General features: G+C 52.9%; 1 protein-coding gene across 4 annotated transcripts in view; it reads right to left on the minus strand.

Annotated features, from left to right (window-relative positions):
* Positions 1–24,762, minus strand: part of BOC (BOC cell adhesion associated, oncogene regulated) — a 61,650-nt gene that overhangs the window by 13,124 nt on the left and 23,764 nt on the right. For all 4 annotated transcript variants that reach the window (XM_074928148.1, XM_074928132.1, XM_074928139.1 and 1 more), the window contains exons 2-8: positions 15,485–15,652; positions 14,189–14,467; positions 5,020–5,166; positions 3,769–3,912; positions 3,101–3,394; positions 2,047–2,319; positions 750–1,048 (exon numbers count right to left, since the gene is read on the minus strand). In XM_074928148.1, the coding sequence (XP_074784249.1) occupies positions 750–1,048; positions 2,047–2,319; positions 3,101–3,394; positions 3,769–3,912; positions 5,020–5,166; positions 14,189–14,467; positions 15,485–15,569 (1,521 nt within the window). In that variant the 5' untranslated portion in view covers positions 15,570–15,652. The remainder of the gene's footprint in view (positions 1–749; positions 1,049–2,046; positions 2,320–3,100; positions 3,395–3,768; positions 3,913–5,019; positions 5,167–14,188; positions 14,468–15,484; positions 15,653–24,762) is intronic.

Consider the following 24,762-nt stretch of genomic DNA (forward strand, 5'->3'; position numbering starts at 1 on the left):
GATAAATTCAAGCCCCTTTTTTCCCCACTCATCCCCAGCAAAATGGGAAGAAATGCTCTACACCTCAAAAGCAGAATTTTTGCCTCAGCAACGCTTTGTTATTTAGAGAAACTGCTGGGCTCCAGCTCTGCCTGCAGTGCTGAGAAGCGCTGCAGAGAGCCCTTTGGCTCAGGCAGAGTTTGGTAGTGCACTGCCATTCAACTTCCAGAATAAAACCCTTGGTTGAAGACCTTCCCAGAGGATTTAGCATGGCTGTGCCAGCTCTCTGGTGGCTCCTCACAGTTACGGAGCGTGGGTGCTTCAGTGCTGCTGAGTAGGTGCAGCAGAGAGAGGCTGCAGCAATGTGTCCTACAGCCCAAGCTTTTCAAGGCAGAGATGTCCCCATGGCTTGTGCCAAGACAAAAGCATTAAGGAGCAAGTCACTACACAACCTGCCCTTGGGACTTCCTACTTGTATAAGTACACAACAGGGAATTGCAAGTGGAAGCTCTTCAGACTGGATACACGCCCTCTGCGTAATTGGGCTTTTCTTGGACAGCTCAGCAAAGCTCTCGAAGCCAGTACTGTCACACCTCAACAGCCTGAGGCTGCAGCTGAGGAAGCCCCACCAGCCCATGCCACCAGTGAGCAACAAGTGCCCCTGACCCAAGGCACCTGCTCAGGAGGTGTGAAAACATGCAGCAAGGCCACCAGCCCACCTGAGGAATGGCACAGAGGGGAAAGATGGGAGCGGGGTGAAACAGCGATACCTTGCGATGCTTCACCATGTAATAGAGGATGGGGGCTCTGCTGTCAGGTCGGGGTCTCCACACCAGATCATAGCTGTCTGTCTTGGATGTCCGGGGAGAACTGAGGATGATGGGGGCCTCAGCTGGAGATACCGGCTCCCTGTTGGCTGCGCACTGTGGAGATGCTGCCAGCGGGGTTGTTGCAGGCTCGGGCAGTCCTGCTTTGTCCAGGGGCAGCTTTAAGGCACTGTCCCTGGAAGGTGGTGTTGGAGGCTGAGTCGAGCCCAGATGGGCATCTTGCCCCGAGTGGAGTGTACCTCCTGAAAGACAAGGTGTGGAGGCAGGGTAAATGACTGTCGCAGTCTGGGGTGAAGGCAGAGCTACGAGCCCCTTCAGCCTCAAAGATGACCGGTGCTCTACACCCACTGCAGCACAGGTACCTTAGAGGTATCAGGTCCCATGGTGCTGCCTGCTGTGCCACTCAAAAAGGTGTTGGCAACAATCTCTCTTTCTCCTGCTACAAACCTAACACACCACACTGGGGCCTCTCCGAGAACAGGCCTTGGCCACATGGGATTTCCTGCCCCTCTGAAGCCCCTTTTACCCTGGATAAGTTCAGCAGGGTCCAGGAAATCAGGTGGTTTCTCTCTTACCCCAGGTGGATCCACCCACATCAGTGTTAATTCCCTTGCTCAGTATAAACTCAGAGGCAGAGCTGAGTAAGCCCTGAGGTAAGGCCCTACACCTGGATGTCCTACACCTCTCCAACTCCCTGAAAAGTTGTAGAGAGGTGGGGACGAGTCTCTTGGACCAAGGAAGCAGCGCCAGGACAAGAGGGAATGGCCTCAAGCTGCACCAGGGCAGGGTCAGAGTGGCTCTTAGAAAGTATTTCTTTGCAGAAGGGGTTGTTGGGCGTTGGAATGGGCTGCCCAGGGCAGGGGGGGAGTCCCCATCCCTGGAGGGGTTGAAGAGTCGGGTTGACCCAGCGCTGAGGGATCTGGTGGAGTTGGGAACGGTCAGGGTGAGGTTCATGGTTGGACTGGAGGAGCTTCAAGGTCTTTTCCAACCGAGATGATTCTGGGATTCTTATGTAGAGACAGTGTGAGTACACACAAACGGCGCTGCGCTTACAAGCAAAACCACTACCAAGCTCCTACAGGGAGATGTGGAGATCCCAGCCAAAAAAGCACTCGAAGCGTAGGGTAAAAGGGAGGGAAGAGCACAGGTGGGAAGGTTACACACCAACCTTCTTATCTGGCTTTCTCTGTCAGTTAGGCTCTGGGATTGAATGGTCCCATGCTTGGAGAGGGGCACTCACCCGGGCGGGCTGTCCTCAGCTGCACCATGGCCTGCGCGCTGCCAACCTCGTTCTCAGCCATGCACTGATATATGCCGTCGTCCTCGGGCCCCACGCTGAGCAGGCGCAGCGCCCTGCGGGACAGCCGCAGCCGCTGGCTGCTGGACAGGGGCACGGCGTTGCGCAGCCACACCACGGAGGGCTGGGGGTTTCCTCGCACCTCGCAGGTGAACTTGGCACTCTGGCCCCAGGGAATGATCTGCTGGGACACCTCCATGGTGACCTCTGGGGGTTCTGTGCAAGGGAAAGAAAACCATGGCTGGTGAGTGCCCCTTGGCAGGGAGCACAGTGTGGTTGTGGCTTTGTGCTTTTCTCTCTGGCAGGGACAAGGGCAGAGTGATGGATCCTTACCCCACCCCAAGTCCCACTCCCTTCATGGGGGCCCACAGGAGTTTGCTTCCTTGCACTTCCCCTTCAACATCCACATGAACCACAACGGGAGGTGGCCCAAGGCCATCTGTCCCTCTCACAAGACAGCAGCCACCTACAAGTCCCATTTTTCTGATCTGAATTGCTACTCTGCAAAGACCGTGCTTGTGCCAAAACAACGCATTGGTACATCCACTAAAACCAGGCTTAGCCTCCCTAATGCTTGTGAGGAGGAGAAGGATGCACGGGAGAAATGTCTAAGGTGTAGTTTCCCACTCCATAAAGAGAGTTTCCCTACAGAACAGAACAAAAAGCAAGAGACACTGATGTCTTCCCTATGGCAATGTGAAATATGTCTGAGCAGCAGCCAGTCCTCCACTAGAGAGTGTCAGAACAAACCCAGTGCCACAAGCAACAAGAGAATCTTTTCTGCAGATGTAGGGAAGATCCACCATCTCCAGCCACGGTGGGAACTACCACCCTCAAGGAAGAAATTGTCCCAACTCCTAGAAACTGGAACCACAAGTTTGCAGTGTATTGTGGTTTGTCCACGGAGAGGAAGAGTACAGCAGCACCAGTATTTTTCCCTGATAGCAGCAGAGAAAGTCCAAGCCCTTCCTGAAACAAGGGCTACAGCAGCACTCACCAAACACCTGCACATTGTAGAAGATGAACGCAGCTCCGGCCTCCCCGACCCCATTGTCAGCTGTGCAGCTGTAGGTGCCTGAGTCCTCCTCGCTCGTGGGGTCGATCAGGAGGTTGCTGAGCAGGAATCGTGTCTTGTTGTACGCAGAGACACTGGAGCCATCTTTGGCCCAGGTGACCCGTGGGGGGGGGATCCCGCTAGCCACGCACTCCAGGATGAGGCTTTGGCCCTTGGTGACGATGATGGTCTGAGCTTCGGGGGGGTAGATTATCCGGGCTGCCTCTGCTGTGGAGCCTGGTGAGGAGAGGAGGAGGAAGGAGGTGGGTGGGAAGGCAGGCAGCCGGTGGGACGGCAGGGAGGGGTGACGGTAGGGGTGGTGCACTGCTGCCCTACCCTGGGGTGGATAAATGGTAGCACAAGCCAAGAGGGCCATTCCTTAAGGGCTGAAGGCTTTTGCTCACCCATCCCCAAGAACAAATCCCGAGGAGCTACAGCAATCCTAGGGTTGCACATGCACATACCCCAGGAGCAGAGCTTGGGGCCTTCTGCTGCTGGAAAGGAGTTGTCCCAGCAACTGTTAATGTTGGTTCCCAGAGAGAACCGCCTGTGAGAGCACACATACGTGCTCCCAGGGCTGGAAGATGTGCAGTGAAGGGAGAGCAGCTTACGTCTCACACGGAGCCGCTCACTGGAGACTGAGGTTTTCACCTCCTGCGTCACAGGGTTGTAGGCAGCACATTTGTATGTCCCCTCATCCTCTTGGCTGGCATTGACAATCTGAAGGTTCCCAGATGGCATGATGAGGTAATTGTCTGTAGAGAGAGAAGAGGAGGTGGCACCGGGTCACAAGGTTTGCTCCTGTCCAGCCTCCTGGAAGACATGCAGTGCCCTGAAGAAAAGGTTGACAAGTGGGAAGGGAAAAAACAGCACGGTAACACTGATGGCACTGAAATGACCCCTTTTGGTTCAAATATCAGGGAGAGCAATGATGCAGTGATAGAAGGAACAGAGCCTCAGGCCAAGCTAGCTTGTCACAGGTATGTACAGGAGCAAAGCTGCAAAATTCAGATCCAAATTTTTAAAATTTCCCCAAATGCAGAGTTGACTTTATCCAGGCTGGGCTAGAAGAATGCTTCATGGAGACGCCCAGTGAAGAGTGACATTGTGCATCACTGAATTCTGCCTCCTTTTGCCTTACCGCAAGCTGGCATTACGCATGGCTCCATGCTCCCAGACATCAGGTATCTTACCCCTGTACTCAGCACTGGTGAGGCTGCACCTCGATGAGTGGGTTCAGTTTTGGGCCCCTCACCCCAACAAGGCCATTGAATGACTCGAGCGTGTCCAGAGAAGGGCAACGGAGCTGGTGCAGGGTCTGGAGCACAGGTCTGATGGGGAGCGGCTGAGGGAACTGGGGGGGTTTAGTCTGGAGAAGAGGAGGCTGAGGGGAGACCTCCTGGCCCTCTACAGCTCCCTGAAAGGAGGGTGCAGAGAGGGGGGATGAGTCTCTTGAGCCAAGGAACCAACGCCAGGACAAGAGAGAATGGCCTCCACCTGTGCCAGGGCAGGGTCAGACTGGCTCTTCGGAAGTATTTCTTTGCAGAAGGGGTTGTTGGGCGTTGGAATAAACATCCCTAGAGGGGTTTAAAAGTAGGGTCGACTTAAAGCTTAGGGGCATGGTATAGTTGGGAACTGTCAGTGTTAGGTCAATGGTTGGACTGGATGATCTTCAAGGTCTTTTCCAACCTAGACAATTCTGTGATCAGGGGGACCTGGCAGAGGCCCTAAGCCAACCTGTGCTCAGACCGGTGGCCAAGGGACAAGGAGGCAGCAGGCAGAGAAAGCTACTGCTGATAGGGAAGGGTAAACCCAAGGGTGGTGGGAGGGGACCCAGCAGGCCAGACCCCTGTGGCACTCACCTCGAGAGGCCTCTAGCCACTCTTGCTTCACGCTGTAGCGGACCTGAGCCTTGGGGTGACTTTCGGGCAGGTCGCAAGCGATCACAGCCGTGTTCCCTTCATCCACCTCGATCACGTGCTGGCCATCGAACTTGAAATCTTTGAGATCTGCAGAGAAAGGGAATGACAGGGCATCTCAGCAGCTGGCTCATCACCTCAGTGTCAGCTCATCCTTTCCCTGCCGACCTGGGGCTGTTTCATTGCTGTGCCGGCAGAGGACTGCTCTGTCCTCAGCAGCTAGGGAAACTAGCCAGGTTTCAGAGCCTTATTTTTTTTTTCCCCTCCTCCTTCCTACAAAATGGGTTACTTAAAACACAGCTCCTGGAGAAACTGCCGGCTCCACAGCTGAGAAACTGGGTGCAAAAAATCCTGGCCTGAGAATAAGAAACAAGCCAACTTACTGCAGCACTGAAGGGTAGCCAAAAATGGACTTTCTGACACCTGCTAATACAAACGTAGCTGCCATCCTGCTACTGAGAAGCTAACTTGCTACTGAGAAGCTAACTTTGCAGTCATAACTCAGAAAGCCCAGCCTGCTTCAAGGGTGTACAGATTCCCAGGTGACACAGCAGAAGGTGTGTGAATGCTGGATGCTCCCAGAGCTGCCCTGAGCTTCTCCAGCACCTGAGCAGTCGGTGTCTCCGCTCCAGGCGCTCTGGATATATCTCATGGCCAAAGGCTGGTTAACCACGATGCCAGTTCAAAGAACAGGGCCTTGCAAAGAAAAGCAGCTTCTCCTCTACATGGCACAGCTGCCCCCTTCCTAAAACGCCGTGAGAACACCCCATCCCAGCACAAGTTCCCCTGCAAGGCTGCGATGGGGGTCACAGGCAGGATCAGAAGCACTGGGGCACAGGGAAGGGGTGCTTGACTTTTTGTTTCTTTCTCCTTTGCTTCAAAGCAGGAGCAGAGAACCGCAGCGAAACCCCGTGGATCTGGCAGGGCAAGGGAACAAGCCAGCCTAGCCTCGCCAAGCTTCCCAGGGATGAAACCGGTTCCCACTCTCCCTGGGCACGATGGCAAATCTTGCTGGGGCATTGCAAGCCCAAAGTTTGTCTTGGTCAGCCAGTGCTCGGAGGAAGAAGGTTTTGTGCCAGGAAAAAAGTCCAGCGCATGCATTTTTACAGTGCCATGCACCAGCCCAGGCGACCACTAGTGACAACTGCACATCCCACAGTCGGTTGCAAGTCATGTTGTCGCATCAAGGCTCAAGCAGGCCCATCTTCCCCAGGACTCAGCACTAACACACGTCTCCCAAGCCACTAAAGCGGGATGAGACCGCACTTTCTTTTCAAAACCCCACGCTAAAGCAGCACGTCACACCCCGTCGCCATGGCACGGCCATGCGCTGTCAACAGCTCCCTCGCCCCCCAAAACCCATCCCAGGACGTGGCGCCCGCAACCTCGGGCAGTTCGGAGAGCTGGGGGGAAGCAGGAGGGCTGGCGGCGGGTGGACGGCAGGCAGCCTCCCTTGGCAGCCCCAGCCAGCAGAAAAATGTGTTTTTTGTTCTCTGGGAAATGCAGCAGCACTCCAAGAGCAAAAGACAACTCTGGCTCCAAGCTTCTCCCACCCACAGTCATGGAAAAGTGACATGAAATTTCTCAAGCAGACTTTCTGATTAAAGCAAGATCCTTTATGGAGTTTAAATAAAAACCAGCTCTCTTGGCAAAGCGGCGAGAGAGCCTCCCCGAGCGCGGTGCGGAGGGGCTGCCGGGTGGCTGCCATGGGAGCCAGTGTTCCCGGGCCCAGATCTGAGGGAAGGGGAGGAGGTTGAAAAGAAAAGGGGAGGTTTTGCAATGTCATAAAAATAATTTGCAGCAAACATACTTAATACTTCTGGAATTTCTTGGCATCGTTCAATTAAAAAAAAAAATAATAAAAAGAAGGAATAGGGGTGAACTTCAGAAATGTGATTAATCCTTTAAGACAAGCCGAGAAGGGGAGCCATGTTTCCACTGGGTATTAAAGCCAGATGAAGGTTAACTCTTAACTTGTGAAAAGCTGGCAACGCCTCACGCTCCTCTGACAACGAAAGTTGCTGCTGGGGAGGGGAAGGGTGCTGGATATTTTCTCCTCTTTGCTTTTTATATTTGATCAAGGAATAAAATAGTAAGGGCTATAGAAATGGAAAGAGGTGGAGAAGAGGCGAGAGCCCAGTGTCTGCTTGCCCACATCACGCATATTTCTCTGATCAAAATATAAACGAGCATCAGGAAAATTAATGTGCTCCTTGGTGGTCTGGATTCATCACAGCCAAATTAAGATTTCAGAGCCAAGGCATAGGCTCCAGCACTGCTGGCAGAGATCTGCACACACACATATGCATACACAGAGCCTGGAGAGAAGGGGCCCAGGAGCCCGGAGGAAAAGCACAACAGAGCCCATCGGTGAGCACCATGCTGTTGGAGCTGGAAAACGATGTTCCCGTGCTGGGGGATCCCTGAGATGACCTTGGGCTGGGTGGACATGAGGGTCCCTCATGTGCAGCCCCTGAGATGGCCGCTCAGCCCACAGCTGAGTGCTGCAGCCCCATGGTGGGGAGGCAGGACCCCCAGATCTTCCTGCCTTGCCCTCCCAGCCTGGCCACATTGGACGAAGGGCGAAGCTGTGGATGGAGGGGGAAAGGACAGAAGAAAGGGATCCTGGGGTGGCTGGGGGAGAAAGAACTGGGCACTGCTGGAGCAAAACAAGGACGGGAGAAGGGAAAAACATCAGGTGGGCACTAGGACAAGCTGTTTTCCAATATGCAAGTGTACAAGTTTCCTGCCAAACTACTCCCTAAATTCCTGCTCCCCCACAGCAAACAAGACTGGTTTATTTGCCAGTGGATTTTGGCCACGGGTGGTCTCAACCACCCTGCTCCCCGCTGGTGCAGGCACATACAGCCATCCATTAACATCAGTGGGTCAGCCAGAGCTGGTGAGGGGTGCTCAGGAGTACCCCCAGCCTCCTCCATGCATGGGACAAGCCCCCTCCCCCCCCCATCCCATCCCACTTGGCCGCAGCACAGAAAAATGGAGGGTGTGTCGCTGGGCTGAGACACCCAGCTTCATCCTGGGAGCTTCAAACGAACCGCCCCTGAGATGCAGGGGGCCAGGCACGCCTCCCCCCGCCAGGCAGTGCAGTGCAGAGGGGTGGAGGAGAGGGTCAGCGCCAGCGAGAAGGCAGCAGCTGAAGGGGCGACCGCTCGGCCAGCAGCAGCCATGCCTCTCATCTAACATGCAATTTGCACCCCGAGGCCGAATTCCGCTGCAGCTGGGAGAAACCACATCACCTCTCTGCTGGCTGGATTTTCCTTTTCATACGGTGGCACCCAGTGTGCCAGCCCGTGTCCTTGTCCTTAAAAGACATGCTTGATCACAGGGAAGCAGCAAGTCCTCATCCACCAGCCGCTGGCCGGGAGGTGCTGCAGACAGACAGAGTGCTGTCCCAGCTGGGCTGGGACAAAAGGGCATATTTTTTAATTATTATTTTTTTTCCCTTTTTTGTTTAGAAGGGAGCGCAAGCAAAGGCTGTTGCTTGTGTCCATCTGCGCGCCACTCTGAGGCACGATGGGGTGAGCTGGGGCACGGGGAGGGTCAGCCATGTGACGAGCTGCATCACTGTCATTGGGGAGGGAAACCAGCTGAATCCTAGGGCTGGAGGCCAAGCAACAATGCAGGCGAGACAGACTGACTTAAATGAAAGAGAGACCATAAATAACTTTGGAGAAGAAGCAGTAGTAAATAAAATGCTGGCCCTCAAGGTGAAAGTCCTCCCTGCTGTAGGGAAGGGTGAGGGAGGGAAGGCAGGGACCCCGAGAAGGGGAATGGGCAGGGACAGGGGTCCCCTAGCCTGGGGGAAAGCACCTTCCACTAATCCCCCTTCAGCTGTCAAAGCAGCCTGGGGTTACAGCTTTCTGGTCAGTCTGCTCAAGATTGCAGGAGCCTGAGCACTGGTGCTGACACCACCAGCTCCCTCCCACTCCACTGGGACAGGTGCAGCCCCCCCGCCTCCCTCCTGCTCACACATCCCCAAGCACATCCCCCCACCCCACTCCCATCTAACAGCCCTCGGGCCACAGCTCTGCCGGCTCACAGAATGCCACCTGTGTTTTCCTTCTCTCCCCTCCTCACGCCACCTCTGCCCTCGGGGCCAGAGCCCCCCAGTGCCTGCTCAGCAAATGCTTTTCCAACATGCAGCCACCCCCTTTCCTCCCCTCCCGCCATTGCCTCCAGGGAGCCATCAGAGTAGAGGCTCTGGCAGAGGAAAATGAATGAGGCTGTCTTCAGAAAGCAGCTGCAAATTCCTGGGGGATCCCCAGCCCGACGAGGCGCGGGGTCACTGCTCACGAGCGCCGTGTGCTGAGGCCCAGCTTCCCATCCATGCTGCCGCAAAGCCAAGTGCACCCATGGAGGGCCATGGGGCAACGAGCCTCCCTGGTCCCACAGCATCCCTGGGACCCAGCCACCCTGTACTCTTCTCATCCCAGACCATAGGGGATACACCGCAGCAGGTGGAGTTCCCCTGCTGCACCCCTCATCTGCTTTTTTTGTTCTGTTTTTAAATGTCACAGCTACCCAGGTCTGGCTTGTTGTTGTGCTCACTGCCATGATTTTCCACGCATGCAGCTGAACGCTGGGAGTTGCACGGCTTTCGCCACCCCAGTGCTGTGGTTTGTGTCCCTGGTGGATTTATCTAGCCCCACCAGAGCCCACTGCAGCCACACCTTTTTCATCTAGCATCTTCACCCAGGAGAGGGGCTGGAGCAGGACTTCTGGCACGATGGCAACTTTGCTACCTGGCAGAGAAAATACTTTTCCTTGCAGCTTTCAGCTGTATGAAGGCTTAGGGCCTGGCTTGGAAAACCAGGAACACCCCTGCCCTGTCCATTCAAACTGTCCCAGACTCCAGCCCATCTCCATTGGCTGAAGAGCTACCTTGGGGCCATGGAGGGATAATCCTGCACAGCACAGTCAGGCCAGCAATGATGATGTAGGTATCTATCTGCACTGATGTGCCACGGGCTGCCAAAGTTGAGTGTGGGATCATGGAGCACCAGGCTGGCTCTAACTGGACGTAAAAAGTGCCCAAGTAATGCTTGAAGTGCTGCTCCTTTCGTAGCTTTAAGAAATCCTCCCCTTTCTGTAAATCCCTCCTTCCTCCACGCCCTGGCTATACAATAGCTATTTTATCTCCGCTGGAGGAATTAATCATGTTTCAAACAGCCCCCTGAGCCAGGGGGAGCAGAGATGGACTTGGCGCTGCTGTGCCACGGACGGGAGAAGGAGGTATCAGACCCAAGGCTATGCTGTGGCTGTCAGTGCTGCAACAATGGTTATCTGCTTGCTGACTGTCAGCAAAACACAAGGAGGCCCTGAGGGACTGGGCACACACAGTCTGGGGCACCCAAGGGTGTTTCCTCCAAAGGAGGCAGAGAGAAAGGAGTGGAAATAGCCTAAAAGTTGGCCAGATGATGTTACCAGCATGCCTTGAAACCTAGCAAGACGCTTTTTTCAATGACTCCAGGTCCTCTTCCAAAATAAGCCTAAATGTTGAAAATATTTCCACACCACCCCTGGCTGCTTTCATTCACATTCTAGTTTCACACTTCCCCTGGCCCCCCAAAATAATTTCTGGATGGGGCTAAGACTTTCAGAGGGTTTTCTTTCAGCCTGGCAGGTGATCTGGAAGAGACATTATCAACTGTGATGCCAACCTGCCAGGGTCTTCCCTCTCCACCCCCAGGACCATGGTCCCCACTGAAGCATCTCAGAGCAAAACCCTGTAGAGGAGAGGCTGGAAAGTTCATGGCACATCTGCTACCAAACTTGGTCCCACCACACATAGGTGCCCCCGGTTATTTCAGACTGCTGCAAATCCATTGTGGCAAGCAGCCTCTAACTCATGGACATGGAACTGGTTATTTGAACCCTTCCAGAAGGTTTCCCTCCTACACCTTCAGCCTCATGTCTTTCCTGGGCTACTTTCTCTCTTCACTTGTTGACTGTCTCTTCCCCACTTGGGTGCTCTCCACCACCCAAGGCTCTCTGGGTGCGTGGGACATGGCCTCTACCATCCCTAGCTCGCCTTGAGGACAAGAGACCCATGCAGCACAGCACAGGGGTCCCTCCACGATGGATCAGATTGCTTGTCCAACCTCTGGTTCCAGTTTTGTGAGCTCCACTGAACAGTGCCCCTGACCTCCCCTCAGCAGCAGCGCTTTTGCCATGGCAGGGACCACAGCAATGGGCAAGTCTCCCTCTTTTGCACCCTCATCCCCAGGTGCAATCTGGTAGCTGAAGGTGACTTGGCCCCTGGACAGGCCTGAGAGTCACAGCTTTCATTTGCCCTGAGGGACACGGTGGGACTTTCTGGTGCTCTAGGACCTGTCTCCTGTCCACCACTAATGCTAGACCAAAGCAGACAGATAGGCCAAACAGCCATGCTTTGTCCTAGGAGACAGAGCTGCTGGTGGTAGGTTGGAATGAGAGGGGAAAAAACAAAAAGGGGATCAGCCTAAAAAGGAACCGATCAGGCTGAGGAGCTGTGCACACCCTCTTCTCCTAAATGCAAACCATGCTCTTGGTAATCCCATTCACCTCTCCCCTCCTCTTCTTCCCTCTATCAGGCCACCAGCATAAACACAGCCCCCTTTCTGCTCTGGAATGTGTTCTCCGAAACTTAATCTCAGCACGGGGCTCAGGCCAAACCCCCTCCCACCCTGCTTCAGAGCTCAGCAGCTCTCCCCTCTCTTTCCCTCATCTCCTCCTCCCACCCAGCCTGGCCTAAACATTTCACTCCTGATTAATGTATCAGTAACAAACCAATAGCTCTTGGCTTTAAAGCAAAGCCAGCCCTCACTTTGCACAAACATCTTCACCACTTCTTTGTTTTCTTAAGACTTAGCCCCAGACTCCTTCTGGCTGGGAAGATGAAGGCCTTTCCATGCCCAGGGGCTGTCACTGCCCGGGGATGGTGGTCTCCTCTGCACACACTTGCTCCACCAAAAACTGCACGGGTCTCTGAGAAGATCAGCCTCTCCATTGCCTAAACAAGGGTGGTCCACGCAGGGCCTCCCCATCCCCAAGCAGGCCCTGGGCTGCCCTTTCTCAGATGCATCCAGATACAGCTCTTTCTCACATCTGAGCAGAACATCTGGCCAAAACCAGGCACTTCTAAGAGAAGTTCCCCACTGTAAGACACCTCCTCCCATGCACACATCTCCTTGGTCTGGGGCCAATGCCAGAGGACAGCAGCAAGGAGCATGTATGTAAGCTCAGAGATAGGAACAAAGTCCCTCCCTCAGAGCTGTGGCTCAGAAATAAGGTGTCTCTTTGCTGCTGTGCCACTGCAGCCTCGTAGGAAGAGGAAAAGCACTGGAAAGGGGGAGCATGCCCCATCCCAGAAACACAGCAGTGGTAATGAATACAGCCTCTTGCCCCTTCAAGAAAAAACCTCATTACGAGTGCTTTTAGGCACTCTGCTCTCCTCTATCCTCCTCCCATCATGATCTGTGCCTGCTTTACTAAATGAGGACAACTCAGTCTCTGCCTTCAGCGCCTCCATGCAACCATTCTCAGAATCCCAGAATCATCTGGGTTGGAAAAGCCCTTGAAGCTCCTCCAGTCCAATCATGAACCTCACCCTGACCGTTCCCAACTCCACCAGATCTCTCAGTGCTGGGTCAACCCGACCCTTCAACCCCTCCAGGGATGGGGACTCCCCCCCTGCCCTGGGCAGCCCATTCCAACGCCCAACAACCCCTTCTGCAAAGAAATACTTCCCAAGAGCCACTCTGACCCTGCCCTGGTGCAGCTTGAGGCCATTCCCTCTTGGCCTGGCGCTGGTTCCTTGGCTCAAGAGACTCATCCCCCCTCTCTGCACCCTCCTTTCAGGGAGCTGTAGAGGGCTGGGAGGTCTCCCTTCAGCCTCCTCTTCTCCAGACTAAACCCCCCCAGTTCCCTCAGCCGCTCCCCATCAGACCTGTGTTCCAGACCCTGCACCAGCTCCGTTGCCCTTCTCTGGACACGCTCGAGTCATTCAATGGCCTTGTTGGGGTGAGGGGCCAAAACTGAACCCACTCATTAAGGGGTGGCCTCATCAGTGCCGAGCACAGGGGTCAGATCCCTTTCCTGTCCCTGCTGGCCACGCTATTGCTGACACAAGCCAGGATGCCATTGGCCTTCTTGGCCCCCTGGGCACACTGCTGGCTCATTATCAATCCCCCCCAGGTCCCTCTCTGACTGGCAGCTCTCCAGCCACTCCTCCCCAAGCCTGTAGCGCTGTTGGGGGTTGTTGTGGCCCAAGGGCAGCCCCTGGCATTTGCCCTTAGTGAAACTCCCCCAGTTGGGCTCAGCCCATGGCTCCAGCCTGTCCAGGTCTCTCTGCAGAGCCTCCCTACCCTCGAGCAGATCAACACTCCCACCCAATTGGGTGTCATCTGCAAACTGACTGAGGATTCTCCCACCATCCCTCTCCCTCACCTTGCCTTTTGGCAAGGGATCTTCCTAATAGTACACAGAGGACCACCAGTCACTTAATGCAAGTGCTCAGGAGCACTTCCTCACCACAATCAGACTAACCTTTCCTTAGTGTGAGTGTAGGGACTGGTACTTTGGCGGTGACGAACTCAGGGGCAACACAGAAAAGTGCAGTTCCCATCACAGCACAAACAGGGCAAGGGACTTCACTTTCTGTGAGTCAGGAAGGCGGTAAAACTTCACGCATACTGAGCCAGGGCTGCCAACAGCCCTGCAGCAGCCCAAGCAGCAGTTTGGCTGTCAGCACCAGCAGGTGCTTTTTGGTAACCTCAGTCAAGAATTCAGCAACGAGATGAGGCAGCACAACAGTCAGGAAACCAACCATGTACACAAATCCCAATGTTCAGGTATTTCCTGCTCTCTGTGGTCTTGCAAAAACTGTCACTGCAGGACAGGTCTGCAGCCCAGCACATGGGAGGGCTGCTCGTGTCATGGCTGGGCCACAGTGTGACAGCCAGTCCATGATTAAAAATACTGCAAGATAGCCTAAGCCAAAGGAGCTCTCCCTTGATGCCAGCGTGAGCAAGTAAGAATGGATGAGCCTCTTGAGATGCACAAGTGATGGCCCAAGCAATGAAGGGGATGGTAAAGGACTAAAGCTACTCACTAGCTAATGTGACCACGGCAGGGACACTAGCAATGATTCCTTCAGGCACACGAGCGATGCACTGGTATCGCCCCACGGTGTGGTTGTTGAGAGCTGTGATGACAAGCTTCCCTTGCTCGATGTGGATACCCAGCACCTCATCCGATCCAGGCAGCTGCTTCCCATTCAGTCTCCAGGTAAGGTTCACTCTGGGGGGGTCCACCACACACCCCAGGCTGACTGGGCCCCCCAGCTTTTGGACAATGGAGGCAGGTTGCACTGTGACCTGCAGAGATTCACCTGCACAGAGGAAAAAAATGTGAATAGGAAAGCTCTATGAGACTCCACAAAAAAAAGACAGAGAAAAAAAAATGCAGGGCTGGTACATTTTGTATTCCCTGTTGCTTCTGTCTGTGCTGCAGCTTCCCCTTAGCTCCCCACACACCCACCTGTTTTGCCAGTTATTAAGCCTAGCATAAAGGACACAGCCAGCATAAAGATAAAGCAATAACCAAACTGTATTTGATACAAAAGTGTCAGTACATGGGCGAGCACTGGGGGTACAAACAAGTCAGTCAGATTATACATAATCAACATCAATCTCACTGACCCCAACAATGACACCCCACGACCAACAATGGGTGGAATAAATGGTGAAATGCAGTTTCCCATAGAAGGGATGGGAGACAACCGAGTCAACAAGCCAAATACATAAGACCAAGGAAGCCACATACTGGATCTCTACACAGCCCACATTTACAAAAGCCAGACCTGACTGGAGCCCAGTTCCAGGGAGGCAGGAGGTCCTTCCCCAACAGGGAACTCTGCAAAGAGCATCCACCTCACAGACAGACACTGCCCCTTCCTGCAAGTGGTCCCAGCTTTTATCCCTAAGTGGGACACCTGACCTTGGGTTACTTAATGCGGGACACTGGGGGCTCATTTACCCAATGGCTCTCCCTGCAGGGCCGGCCGCACCCTGGAGGGAAGCTTAAAGGCAAACTCACCCCCCCTTTGTGAAGGGCTGTGGGAATCACCCATATGTCAACCTTAATTTGGGGCCCAGCATTTCACCACCCTAGTGCTTGGAGATGCACACCAGCCCCATTTCTTCTCAGCATCGCCAGACAGAGCCATCCAGCTCCGACTGTATCCCCTTCTCCTCTGGAGGAGTGTTTGAACCTAGACCTTTGGTCAAGGATATTCAGGAAGCAGTGGAGAGAGGAAACCACTTTGTGCTTCAGACACGGCTGCATTAAACAGCACCAAGGCAAAACAGAAACTAAATGGAACAAATAGGTAAAACCAGAAACTCACCCAGTTTGGCAAAATAGCTAGCAGCTGCAAGGATGAGGCAAGGGATGGGGGACATGGGTCTCTTCTTTCCACATGTCATTGCCATCCCATGCGGTGTGTCCTGGTGTGCCCAGGGAAGGGTCCCATAAGCTGCCTCAGAGGATGCAGTGGATTTGCAACAGCAGGTTCCTGTGGATGACAAGAGACACGAGGGATGAAACCCTCAGATTTCCCTCTGCTTTCCAGCCCTGCCTGACTTCTCTACCAACACTCCTGAACTCCCAGGGATTCACCAAGCCAGTGGCCTGAGCAGGCCACAGACACTGAAGCAAACATTTCTCTTCTCCAGCCTCTCCCCAGGCATGGCTGGGAGTCTCCCAAGACATCCCATCCTCAGTTCTCGGTACAAATCTACATGTGCGCACACACACATCCCCTTCCTCATTTCAGACTTGCCTGTTGTGTGCCAGCAATGCACACCAGGCAGTTTTCAGGAGCAAAACACAAACATTTCCAAGAAAGAGTCACTGGAGATATTCGCTAAGTGTTGCTGCCACTTCTTGGCTGGGTCTGGAATACATTCTAGACTGAACAGAAAAGTAAATGAGTAGTACAAGTCCCAGGCTACATGAAAACAGAGGTGATCCTGCAGTTTCACTGTGTTCCTAAGAAGCTGGTCACGCGGCTACTGGGCATACCTGTGTTTCAATCCAGACGTGACTACTTAGGAGATGTAAAAGTTTTTGAGCACATCTCTGGAAGGAATTGTTCTGAAGTGGAGCGGACAATTTCAGGAGAAAAAGAGAGACCTGGACAGGCTGGATCGCTGGGCTGAGCCCAACTGGGGGAGTTTCACTAAGGGCAAATGCCAGGGGCTGCCCTTGGGCCACAACAACCCCCAGCAGCGCTACAGGCTTGGGGAGGAGTGGCTGGAGAGCTGCCAGTCAGAGAGGGACCTGGGGGGGATTGATAATCAGCCAGCAGTGTGCCCAGGAGGCCAAGAAGGCCAATGGCATCCTGGTTTGTGTCAGCAATAGCGTGGCCAGCAGGGACAGGAAGGGATCTGACCCCTGTACTTGGCACTGATGAGGCTGCTCCTCGTTGAGTGGGTTCAATTTTAGGCCCCTCACCCCAACAAGGCCATTGAATGACTCGAGCGTGTCCAGAGAAGGGCAACGGAGCTGGTGCAGGGTCTGGAGCACAGGTCTGATGGGGAGCGGCTGAGGGAACTGGGGGGGTTTAGTCTGGAGAAGAGGAGGCTGAGGGGAGACCTCCTGGCCCTCTCCAACTCCCTGAAAGGAGGGTGCAGAGAGATGGGGGTGATTCTCTTGAGCCAAGGAACCAGCGCCAGGCCAAGAGGGAATGGCCTCAAGCTGCACCAGGGCAGGGTCAGAGTGGCTCTTGGGAAGTATTTCTTTGCAGAAGGGGTTGTTGGGCGTTGGAATGGGCTGCCCAGGGCAGGGGGGGAGTCCCCATCCCTGGAGGGGTTGAAGAGTCGGGTTGACCCAGCGCTGAGAGATCTGGTGGAGTTGGGAACGGTCAGGGTGAGGTTCATGATTGGACTGGAGGAGCTTCAAGGGCTTTTCCAACCGAGGTGATTCTGTGATTCTGTAAAATGCCCAGTTATAAATTTGTTTAAATTCAGTGCAGTGAGCTGAGGGCAGATCACACTAATTTGGCCTAACACACCTTTATTCTAAACTAAGAGATCCAATCAGTGGAGATATTTCAGATGAACTGTTCTGACTGAAACACACTGCCTATTTTGAGTTGATCTACCCTGTCTGGAGAAACCACCAAGTTCATACTCAAGAGCATCAACAATCTCCAAGCCCAAGGCCACCCATCACAACCCAGGTTGCTGTGAAGAGCTGCACACCGCAGCGGCTGTTTTGGAGAGATTGTCATGGATGAATGCTAAAGCAGACAGGCCAGTTCAGAGGGATTAAAGATCTAGGGGGCTGCCTCAAGCAACATATCAGATGTCAGACTGAATTCAGCTTCAACCAAGGGCAAAGGGCTTAAGTCAAGAAGAGACTTCCCTCTACAGACATCATAATGCAGCTACAGGACTTTGAGCTCTCTCCAGCTGCAGCACTAAGATGACCTGTGAGTCTGAAAGGCATTTCAGAATTGTTCCTGTGGCAGGTCTACATTAGCAGGGGTGAAGCCCAAGACCAAACCAGCCATGGCAGCCAGCCCAAACAGCAGTTATATTGCCTGCTCCCCCTGCAGACACACAACTAGGCCAGTCGCAACCACCATCCTCAAGAGCACTTGGACTCTGCAGAGCAGCACTTCCTACTTCTACTGTGGTAACTGCTCAAGCCATCACCTGTTTAAGCATGTCCTTACCATAGCCAGCTCGGTCAAAAAGAGCAGACAAGTCCCTTTAAGCACAACCTCCAAAATTAAACCTCCCAACTCCTGAAGTAAGGACAGCCACAGACTTCCCATGAGATGCTCGGTGAGTTGTTCCTAGCAAGGAACCAGAGCATTTGAGAAAATCACACCAAGCTATTCTCAGATGACTCTGCTTGGCTTCTAGTGAGAGCAAAGGTGCTAGAGTGCAGTAGGGGGCAACACCCATGGTCAACTATGCTGAGGTCCACATCATGACAGCAAGAATCCAGCTAGCTAGCTTGCATGCATCTTTGCAAATTGTGTTGACCCTCTGACAGCCTCACAAGCTGCCCCCTTTCCCCCCACCATGCCCCAGAGCACTGCTTGGGGGAGAAGTCATGGAGGAGACATTCATATAAAGCTGAGAAGAGATAAGGCTCCTCTGAGAGTGTGATTTCAAAAGGAAGCAATGCCAGGTGACCTGCAGCTGAAGCTTTGCAAACACCTCAAGGAGCATCTTTATGTGGCACTTTGCGGGCTGACATGGGCTCACTTGTCTGGCCTGCGCAGGGGGCTCAGGACAAGGCCGCTCTTTCCTAGGAGTCACACAGTCATGGATAGTGTGGCTGCAAGGCCAAGATGACAAGCCCTGCTGATAGGCAGGGTAAACTAGGTTAAGCTTAACATGGCTCCATGTCAAGAGGAGCCAGGAGCACCGACAGAGCTTGGCTGTTGGGCATTAGGCTGGACATACTCTGAAGGCACCCAGAAAGATCAGCTAGACTCATACTCCAGCTACTGCAGCCCACAGCCCTGTTACAGGTGCAAATCCTCTGTGAGTAACCTCCAGGTGCCAAAACAACAAGACAGCAACCTCCCTCCTGCTCACCGCATCCTTCCCAGCATTCACTCTCCTCACCCAAGGAGAGAGTCTCAAGAATCTGTCTTTGAAGAGTTTCCCGCATCAACCAGCACATAGCGTTGTACGAGATCCTTTAGCTATTGACTTGGGAGACCATCTGAGTTACTCAAGTTCATTTCTCCATGTAAGACAGCCACCAAATGCCACAGCCATTGTGGGCAAACCACCACTGACCACAACCATGAAAGTACCTGAGGTCTCTCTGTACCAGAACATGCACTATTGACCCCATCACTGATGTGCAAGTTGATGTGTCACTGATTACACTCATCTGGAAAAGACTTTGAGTTAATTTAGGCTTAAAACCACCTCACACCATAAGGTTTGCTGGAGATAGAAAACCTTCCACCAACATACAAGAAACATTTTGGGATAGGGCTTATCATCTTGATCCTCAGTGCTGGAAGCCTACAGAGCAAAGCTGACTCATTCGCCCTATCTGGATGAGTTTGGCAGCAGAAGGGAAAAAATGTTGGATGGAAAAGAGTTGCTCCTTGGAGCCCACGCTGAGGAAGGGGATAGGCAAAGACATTCCCAGTTCCCAAAGAGACCTCCCTGCAGCTACACGTCGCACAGAAGCTCTGGCCAGAAGGCCAAAGCCAAAGGCACAAAAACGTGTAACGGACCTTCTTGAGGTGGGACCACCCAGGCACGTCGATGCAACAACTAAACTGGCTGCCCCCAAGTCTGGAAAAAAAGATGAAGTGCAATAGGTGGGGAGAAAAAAGGGGAGATCAAAAAATTTGCCCATGGCCCTGAGCAGATTGAACAGTACTGAGCAGAGACTGAGGAGAGAAGGTGTTGCAACAAGTGTATGGTACCTCCCCAAACCTCCAGGCAGAGTATGAGCTCTAAAAGAGGGACATGTGGCCATTTCTTTCACAGCTGAGTGAAGTACAAAAAGTAAATCACCAGCATAAAAATAATGAGGAAAATGAATGAAAACATCAATTCCAAAAGAACTATTAGGATCCAGGGCCAGATTTCGAAATTCTCAGCTTCCACAATTGAAGCCAGATTTTCAAAAGCATTCAGTTCTTGACATGCTGAGCTCTCCTGAATAGGCAACCAACTTATTTCGATGCCTAAATGGGAGCTGACCTCTTTTGAAAATGCTGCCCTTAAGCAGCCTGCAGTAGTGCACAGCAAGGAACTTTATTTATCAGGCAGCTTTCCATCCACCCCGCATTCCCGCAAGCACTGCCAAAGTGGGCTGCAGTGGGAGAGGCAGCAGAGGTGTGGAGCAGAGGAGGAGCTCCAGTTGCCTTCCCAGAGGTGGTGGTCCTGGGCTATGGGCTGCACTGGGAGCCACAGGGCTGCCTCCTCTCCCCAAGGCAGGTACACTACAAGACACTCAACACTTCTGCAGCCACTGTCACCACCAGCCTCAACAGTGCCTGCTGAATTGCTGCCTGGGAAATGAAAGAGTTAAAGTAATTTAAAGAGCTTCAAGGGGAGAGGGCAAACAAAAATTATTTGTTTATTTATTTTTAATTCTTTCCTGCCAGGTTAAAATAACAATTTCCTGTCAGTGGAGTGGGCTCTAAGTCCTTTCAGACAACCCAGTAAATCAAAGGAGGGGCCATTAGGAGAACAAAATTAACGAGAGCTTCATCAGATATAGAGGCGTGCTGGGGGTGTAAAATCTGTCGGCTCGGCTTCCCGCCACACACCTAAACCCACCGAGGCCCCCATGCACAGCCCCAGCTGTACCACAGGGACAGAGGGCACTGCAAAGGCAGCGGAGCAAGAAAGAAAAAACAGAGCTGAAGATATAAAAGGGAATAAAGGCGTGCGCATTGGGGAGGGGGGGGGGGGGTGATAAAGCTCGAAAGGAAAAAGGGATCTGAATTAAGCACAGGCAGCAGGAGAGGTGTATGCTGATTAGAAACTGAAGGTTTTACTGAGGAAATGCTGCTCACAGCCCCAAGCCCCCTCCTGCTTAACAAGAGCTGACCCAGCAGCCCTTGTTACTGCCACCTGTCTGTGATTTACAAGGCTTCCAAATAGGAACCAGCCTCTGCCCTGACTCGGGGGCAGCACCCCCATACCACACACCCCAGCTCTGTGGGCAGGCCAGTGCAGACTGGGAGACAGCAAAAACTCCATGATGCATATGAGGGTGGTTTGGGGTTGTGTCAGGTGGCCAGAGTCCTGAGCAGGGGGTTTGTGCAGGGGAGGAATGGCAGGAAGGGGAAGGGGCTGCTTTGCACTAAGGCAAAGGCTGCAGCAACTCAGGGCCAGCTACCAGCTGGGGACACCCTGGGTGACTCTGGAGAATTCACTGCAGCTGGTCTCTGTTTCTGACAGGTCAAGTAGGGACAATGATACTCCCAGTTCTCTGTTTTATACATTGAGACTTAAGCTCTTCAGAAAAAGCAATGTCTTACACAGTAGCATGCACCAATTTTACTTGTAATCATTAGTTTTTAATACAAGGCAATATTTTTTGTTGTTGTTGTTCCATAGAGCTTAAAATGCTTCAAAAGAAAACATAAAAAAGAGCCACAGTTACACCTTTGCTTTAGAAATAAGGGAACCTGAGGGCTAGAAGAGGAAACCAACCTGGCCCAAGGTTACAGAGTAAAGTGGTGGCAAGGCCGGAAATCAAAACCTGACTGACACCTCCATCCCATCAGGCAAGTTGTTCTTGGATCCCAAATCTTTTGCATCCTGTCTGAAAAAAGCCATCATACAACTGTATAATCCTCTAGCTGAAAAAATACTGGTCAGCTGCAAAGTCCCTTATAGATGGCAATCTGGGCACCCCTTCACTGCTTCTCCCAAAACAGTAACACCCCAGAGGGTAAAATTAACCTCTACCAACCCTCATCCCTACTCCAAAGTATTAATTTCACACTGCTAAGTGGTACTCACTCTCTCTGAAAGGGTTTAGAAAAGGACAGGTTTGCAGCAGAAGAGAGGGTCTCCCTCCCGTGTAACAGCGTGGGCATCCATGGGATGGGGGTGCAGATGCTGTAGGGAGAAGCAAGATCAAGCAAGATCCTGAATGGAAAGTGAGAGATGTCAGGAGGGGGCAGAGAGAGACAGAATCCAACGTTACACCACCGTGTTTAAAGTCAAGGACGTAGCACAGTGTATGTGCAAACAGGGATAAAAGCTTGCCCACTTCCCTCTGTAGCACTGAAAGCTCCCAAGTTCCCCACACACACACTTCTAAAGTGATTAGGCAAAAAAGACTCTGACTACTTGTAAGCTCAGTGAATCCATCAAGAAGTCACAACAGAGAAAGCCTGCGATAAATTCATGCTCATAACTGGGAGAAGGAAAATATCCAGAGCAAAACCTGGCACAGCACTGCCACCAGGCAGATGAGTTGAGTTCACCTGCAAACTACATAATTGCGTTTGGACTGTCAAAAAGTGACTCTCAAAAAGAACCACAGGTTTTCCCCAAGTGAGTCTTGAGCAATTCAGTGGCGACAGACACCTCTCTCAAAAATAAAAACTTGCAGGTAATCCAGCTCTTTTTCCTGGAACAGAACTGCTCATGCAAACTAAACCAGCAACAAGCCAAAACAAACATGCAGCGATCTTTGTGACTTTTTTTTTTTTTTTAAATCTTCCTCAACACAAAGCTACTGCCCTGAGCAGCTCCTTTCCACACAACAGCCTGTGGTATCACCAGGGAGAGGACTGGGTGTGCTGACTTCAAATTAGCAACGGGATGCAAAGCCTTCTCCTCGCCTGACTTTTCCTCGCACCCCTGAAGCCCCAATGCCTACAGTTTCTGGCACCTCTCCACCTGACAGTTCCTCTGAAATGAGCACCACTTCCCAGCTGGCATTGATCAGGCTGACTTTGCTGAGCCCCAGTGAACCCCTTCACGTTGGCATTTCCTCAGCCAGCGAGCATGAGGCTTCTTGAAGAATGAAATGGTACCCGCATGCTGGCCACGGGCTCCTCAGTGCCACCACAGGGCTTGCCTCAGGCGATGCTTGCAGCACGGTGGTCCCAGGGTGGCTGGACCCACCAGCCAGAGCCAGGCCTGCTGCAGGCGGGCCAGGGGTGTGAGGATGGCCTTGCCCCGCAGGATACGCCTCCTTTTTCCACAGCTGCAGGGAGAGGAGCCCTGTGCTAAACCAGAGTATGCAGGCCGGCTTTCGCTGCCCCTTGGCGCGCCCCGAAAACAGCCCCAGCCCTTGAAAAGACAAGGCTAAAGAGTAAGAAAGAAAGAAAACCCACGTCCTTTCTTCAATATCGTGCTCCCCCCATGCCCTAGACACTTAATTTCCCTCCTTCCCCCCTGGCTTCCCCCTCCATTCTGAGTAAATTCAATTTGACAACCCTGCTAATTGGATAAACGCTGCTCCCTACGCTCCTTTAAGGCTGCCCGCTTTTCTCTCCTTGTTTTTGGAGGGCGATTGTGGCTGTTCTTTAACATGAATTCCATCTGCTTTATTTCTCCTCTGCCCATTCAAGACCCCTCCTGAATATGTATGAGGGGCTGCGCCCCCCCCCCCCCTTTCTCCTCCACCCCACCTCCCTCCCTCATCCCCCCCCCCCATCCCTCTCCCATTGCCCGGGACAATAACCCCCCAAATGCCCCCTTCTCCCACCCCAGCCCTTTTTGCTTTAGATAAACACAGGCAGTGTCAAGTGTGAGGAGGGGGGGGGAAGGATGGGGTTCAACTGCCAGTCAAGCCTCGGGCCCTCAATGAAGCCCGGAGGCCTACCCTAATCTGCTGCATGCTTGCCATATGGGAGCTGTGTTGCCCTGGGAAACACTAACAGGCAGAACGGAGCTTAATAGAGTCCATATTCATTGTAATGCAGTGAAATGGCTCGAGGGACTATTGCCCCTTGGGTCTGTTTTCATTCTTCTGTTCCCCCTCTTTCTTTTCTCTCTCTCTCTTTTTTTTTTTTAATAAATTTTTTTCCTCCCCTCCTTCTCCCCCCCCCCTCCTCCTTTCTTCCTTTCAAAAGGACCAAGTCCCTGAAGAGCTCTAATCTGGAGAGGCTGGGGGCTCCCCGAAGGGCCAGCGGGACAGGAGAGCTGGAAGGGGGAAGGGAGAGGATGGAAGTGGTTACAGAGGCGAAGGAGAGGTGGAGGGCAAGAGGAAAGTAGCAACTAATAAGCATGCAGCCGGCCAGCTGTCAAGATGCTGACAATGCTGCTTTGGGTGCAAAGAGCCCAACAGCCAGCGCTGGCATGGAGGTTGGCGCAGGGTCCTCCCAGGGAAGCGCTCGTCTCCCTTAAGAGCCTCCGTCCTTGTCTGCTGAACGCGCCACAAGTGACAAAAAAAAAAAAAAAAAAAAGAAGGGCGCAGATGGAGCATGCTGCGCAGCCTCTTCAGAAACAAAGTGCACCTAGGAAACAGATGTTGTTGCTGCAACAAGCCCGGAGCTGCTGGCTGCTCTCTGGCTTCTTCTCCCAAGTGTGCAAATGGGGAAAGCGGCCCACAGCAGCCGCTGGGGCTGCCCTTACAGCTGGGACAGGATGCCTCTCCCGTCAAAACCTTTCAGTACAACTTCAGTCCCAAGCTGGGAGGGCTGCCCTAACTTTAGACCAACTTTTCCTCTGCATTCCCCAGCTTTCTCAATCCTTGATCCACCTGTAGACTCTCCAGCCTCCCAGCTAACATCCTAATTTAGAGAGCTGAGGAGTCCAAGGGAGTGCACCCCTGCAGCACTCACCAAGGGGTGCAGGTTGTGCATCCACGAGGGTTGAGCATCACATGTCTGAGAATCAGCAGAACTGCTGGTATCAAGGTCCTGCGAGACCCCAACCAAGCGTACAGAATGTTGCAGCTCAACCTACTCTCATGCCAAAGTTGGCGTCAGGAAAAAAGGTCAGGATTCCCTTGGAAAACCACATCAATGTAGCCACACATTTGTGGAGATCAGTTACCAACTCTGGGGTGTTTTCAGTTTGCCCCATGCCTGCTACAAACTCAGCTCACGGTGCAGCAAGAAAGTCTGATTTATCTGAGGCTTTGAAATGGGGCAACGTTGCATCTTCATGATAAAGAAACACGTCAGAGGAGGCAGCAGGAAAGGGGTCACCCACTGAC

The sequence above is a fragment of the Athene noctua genome, chromosome 1 (assembly GCF_965140245.1).
Source record: "Athene noctua chromosome 1, bAthNoc1.hap1.1, whole genome shotgun sequence".
NCBI classification, from domain to species: domain Eukaryota; kingdom Metazoa; phylum Chordata; class Aves; order Strigiformes; family Strigidae; genus Athene; species Athene noctua.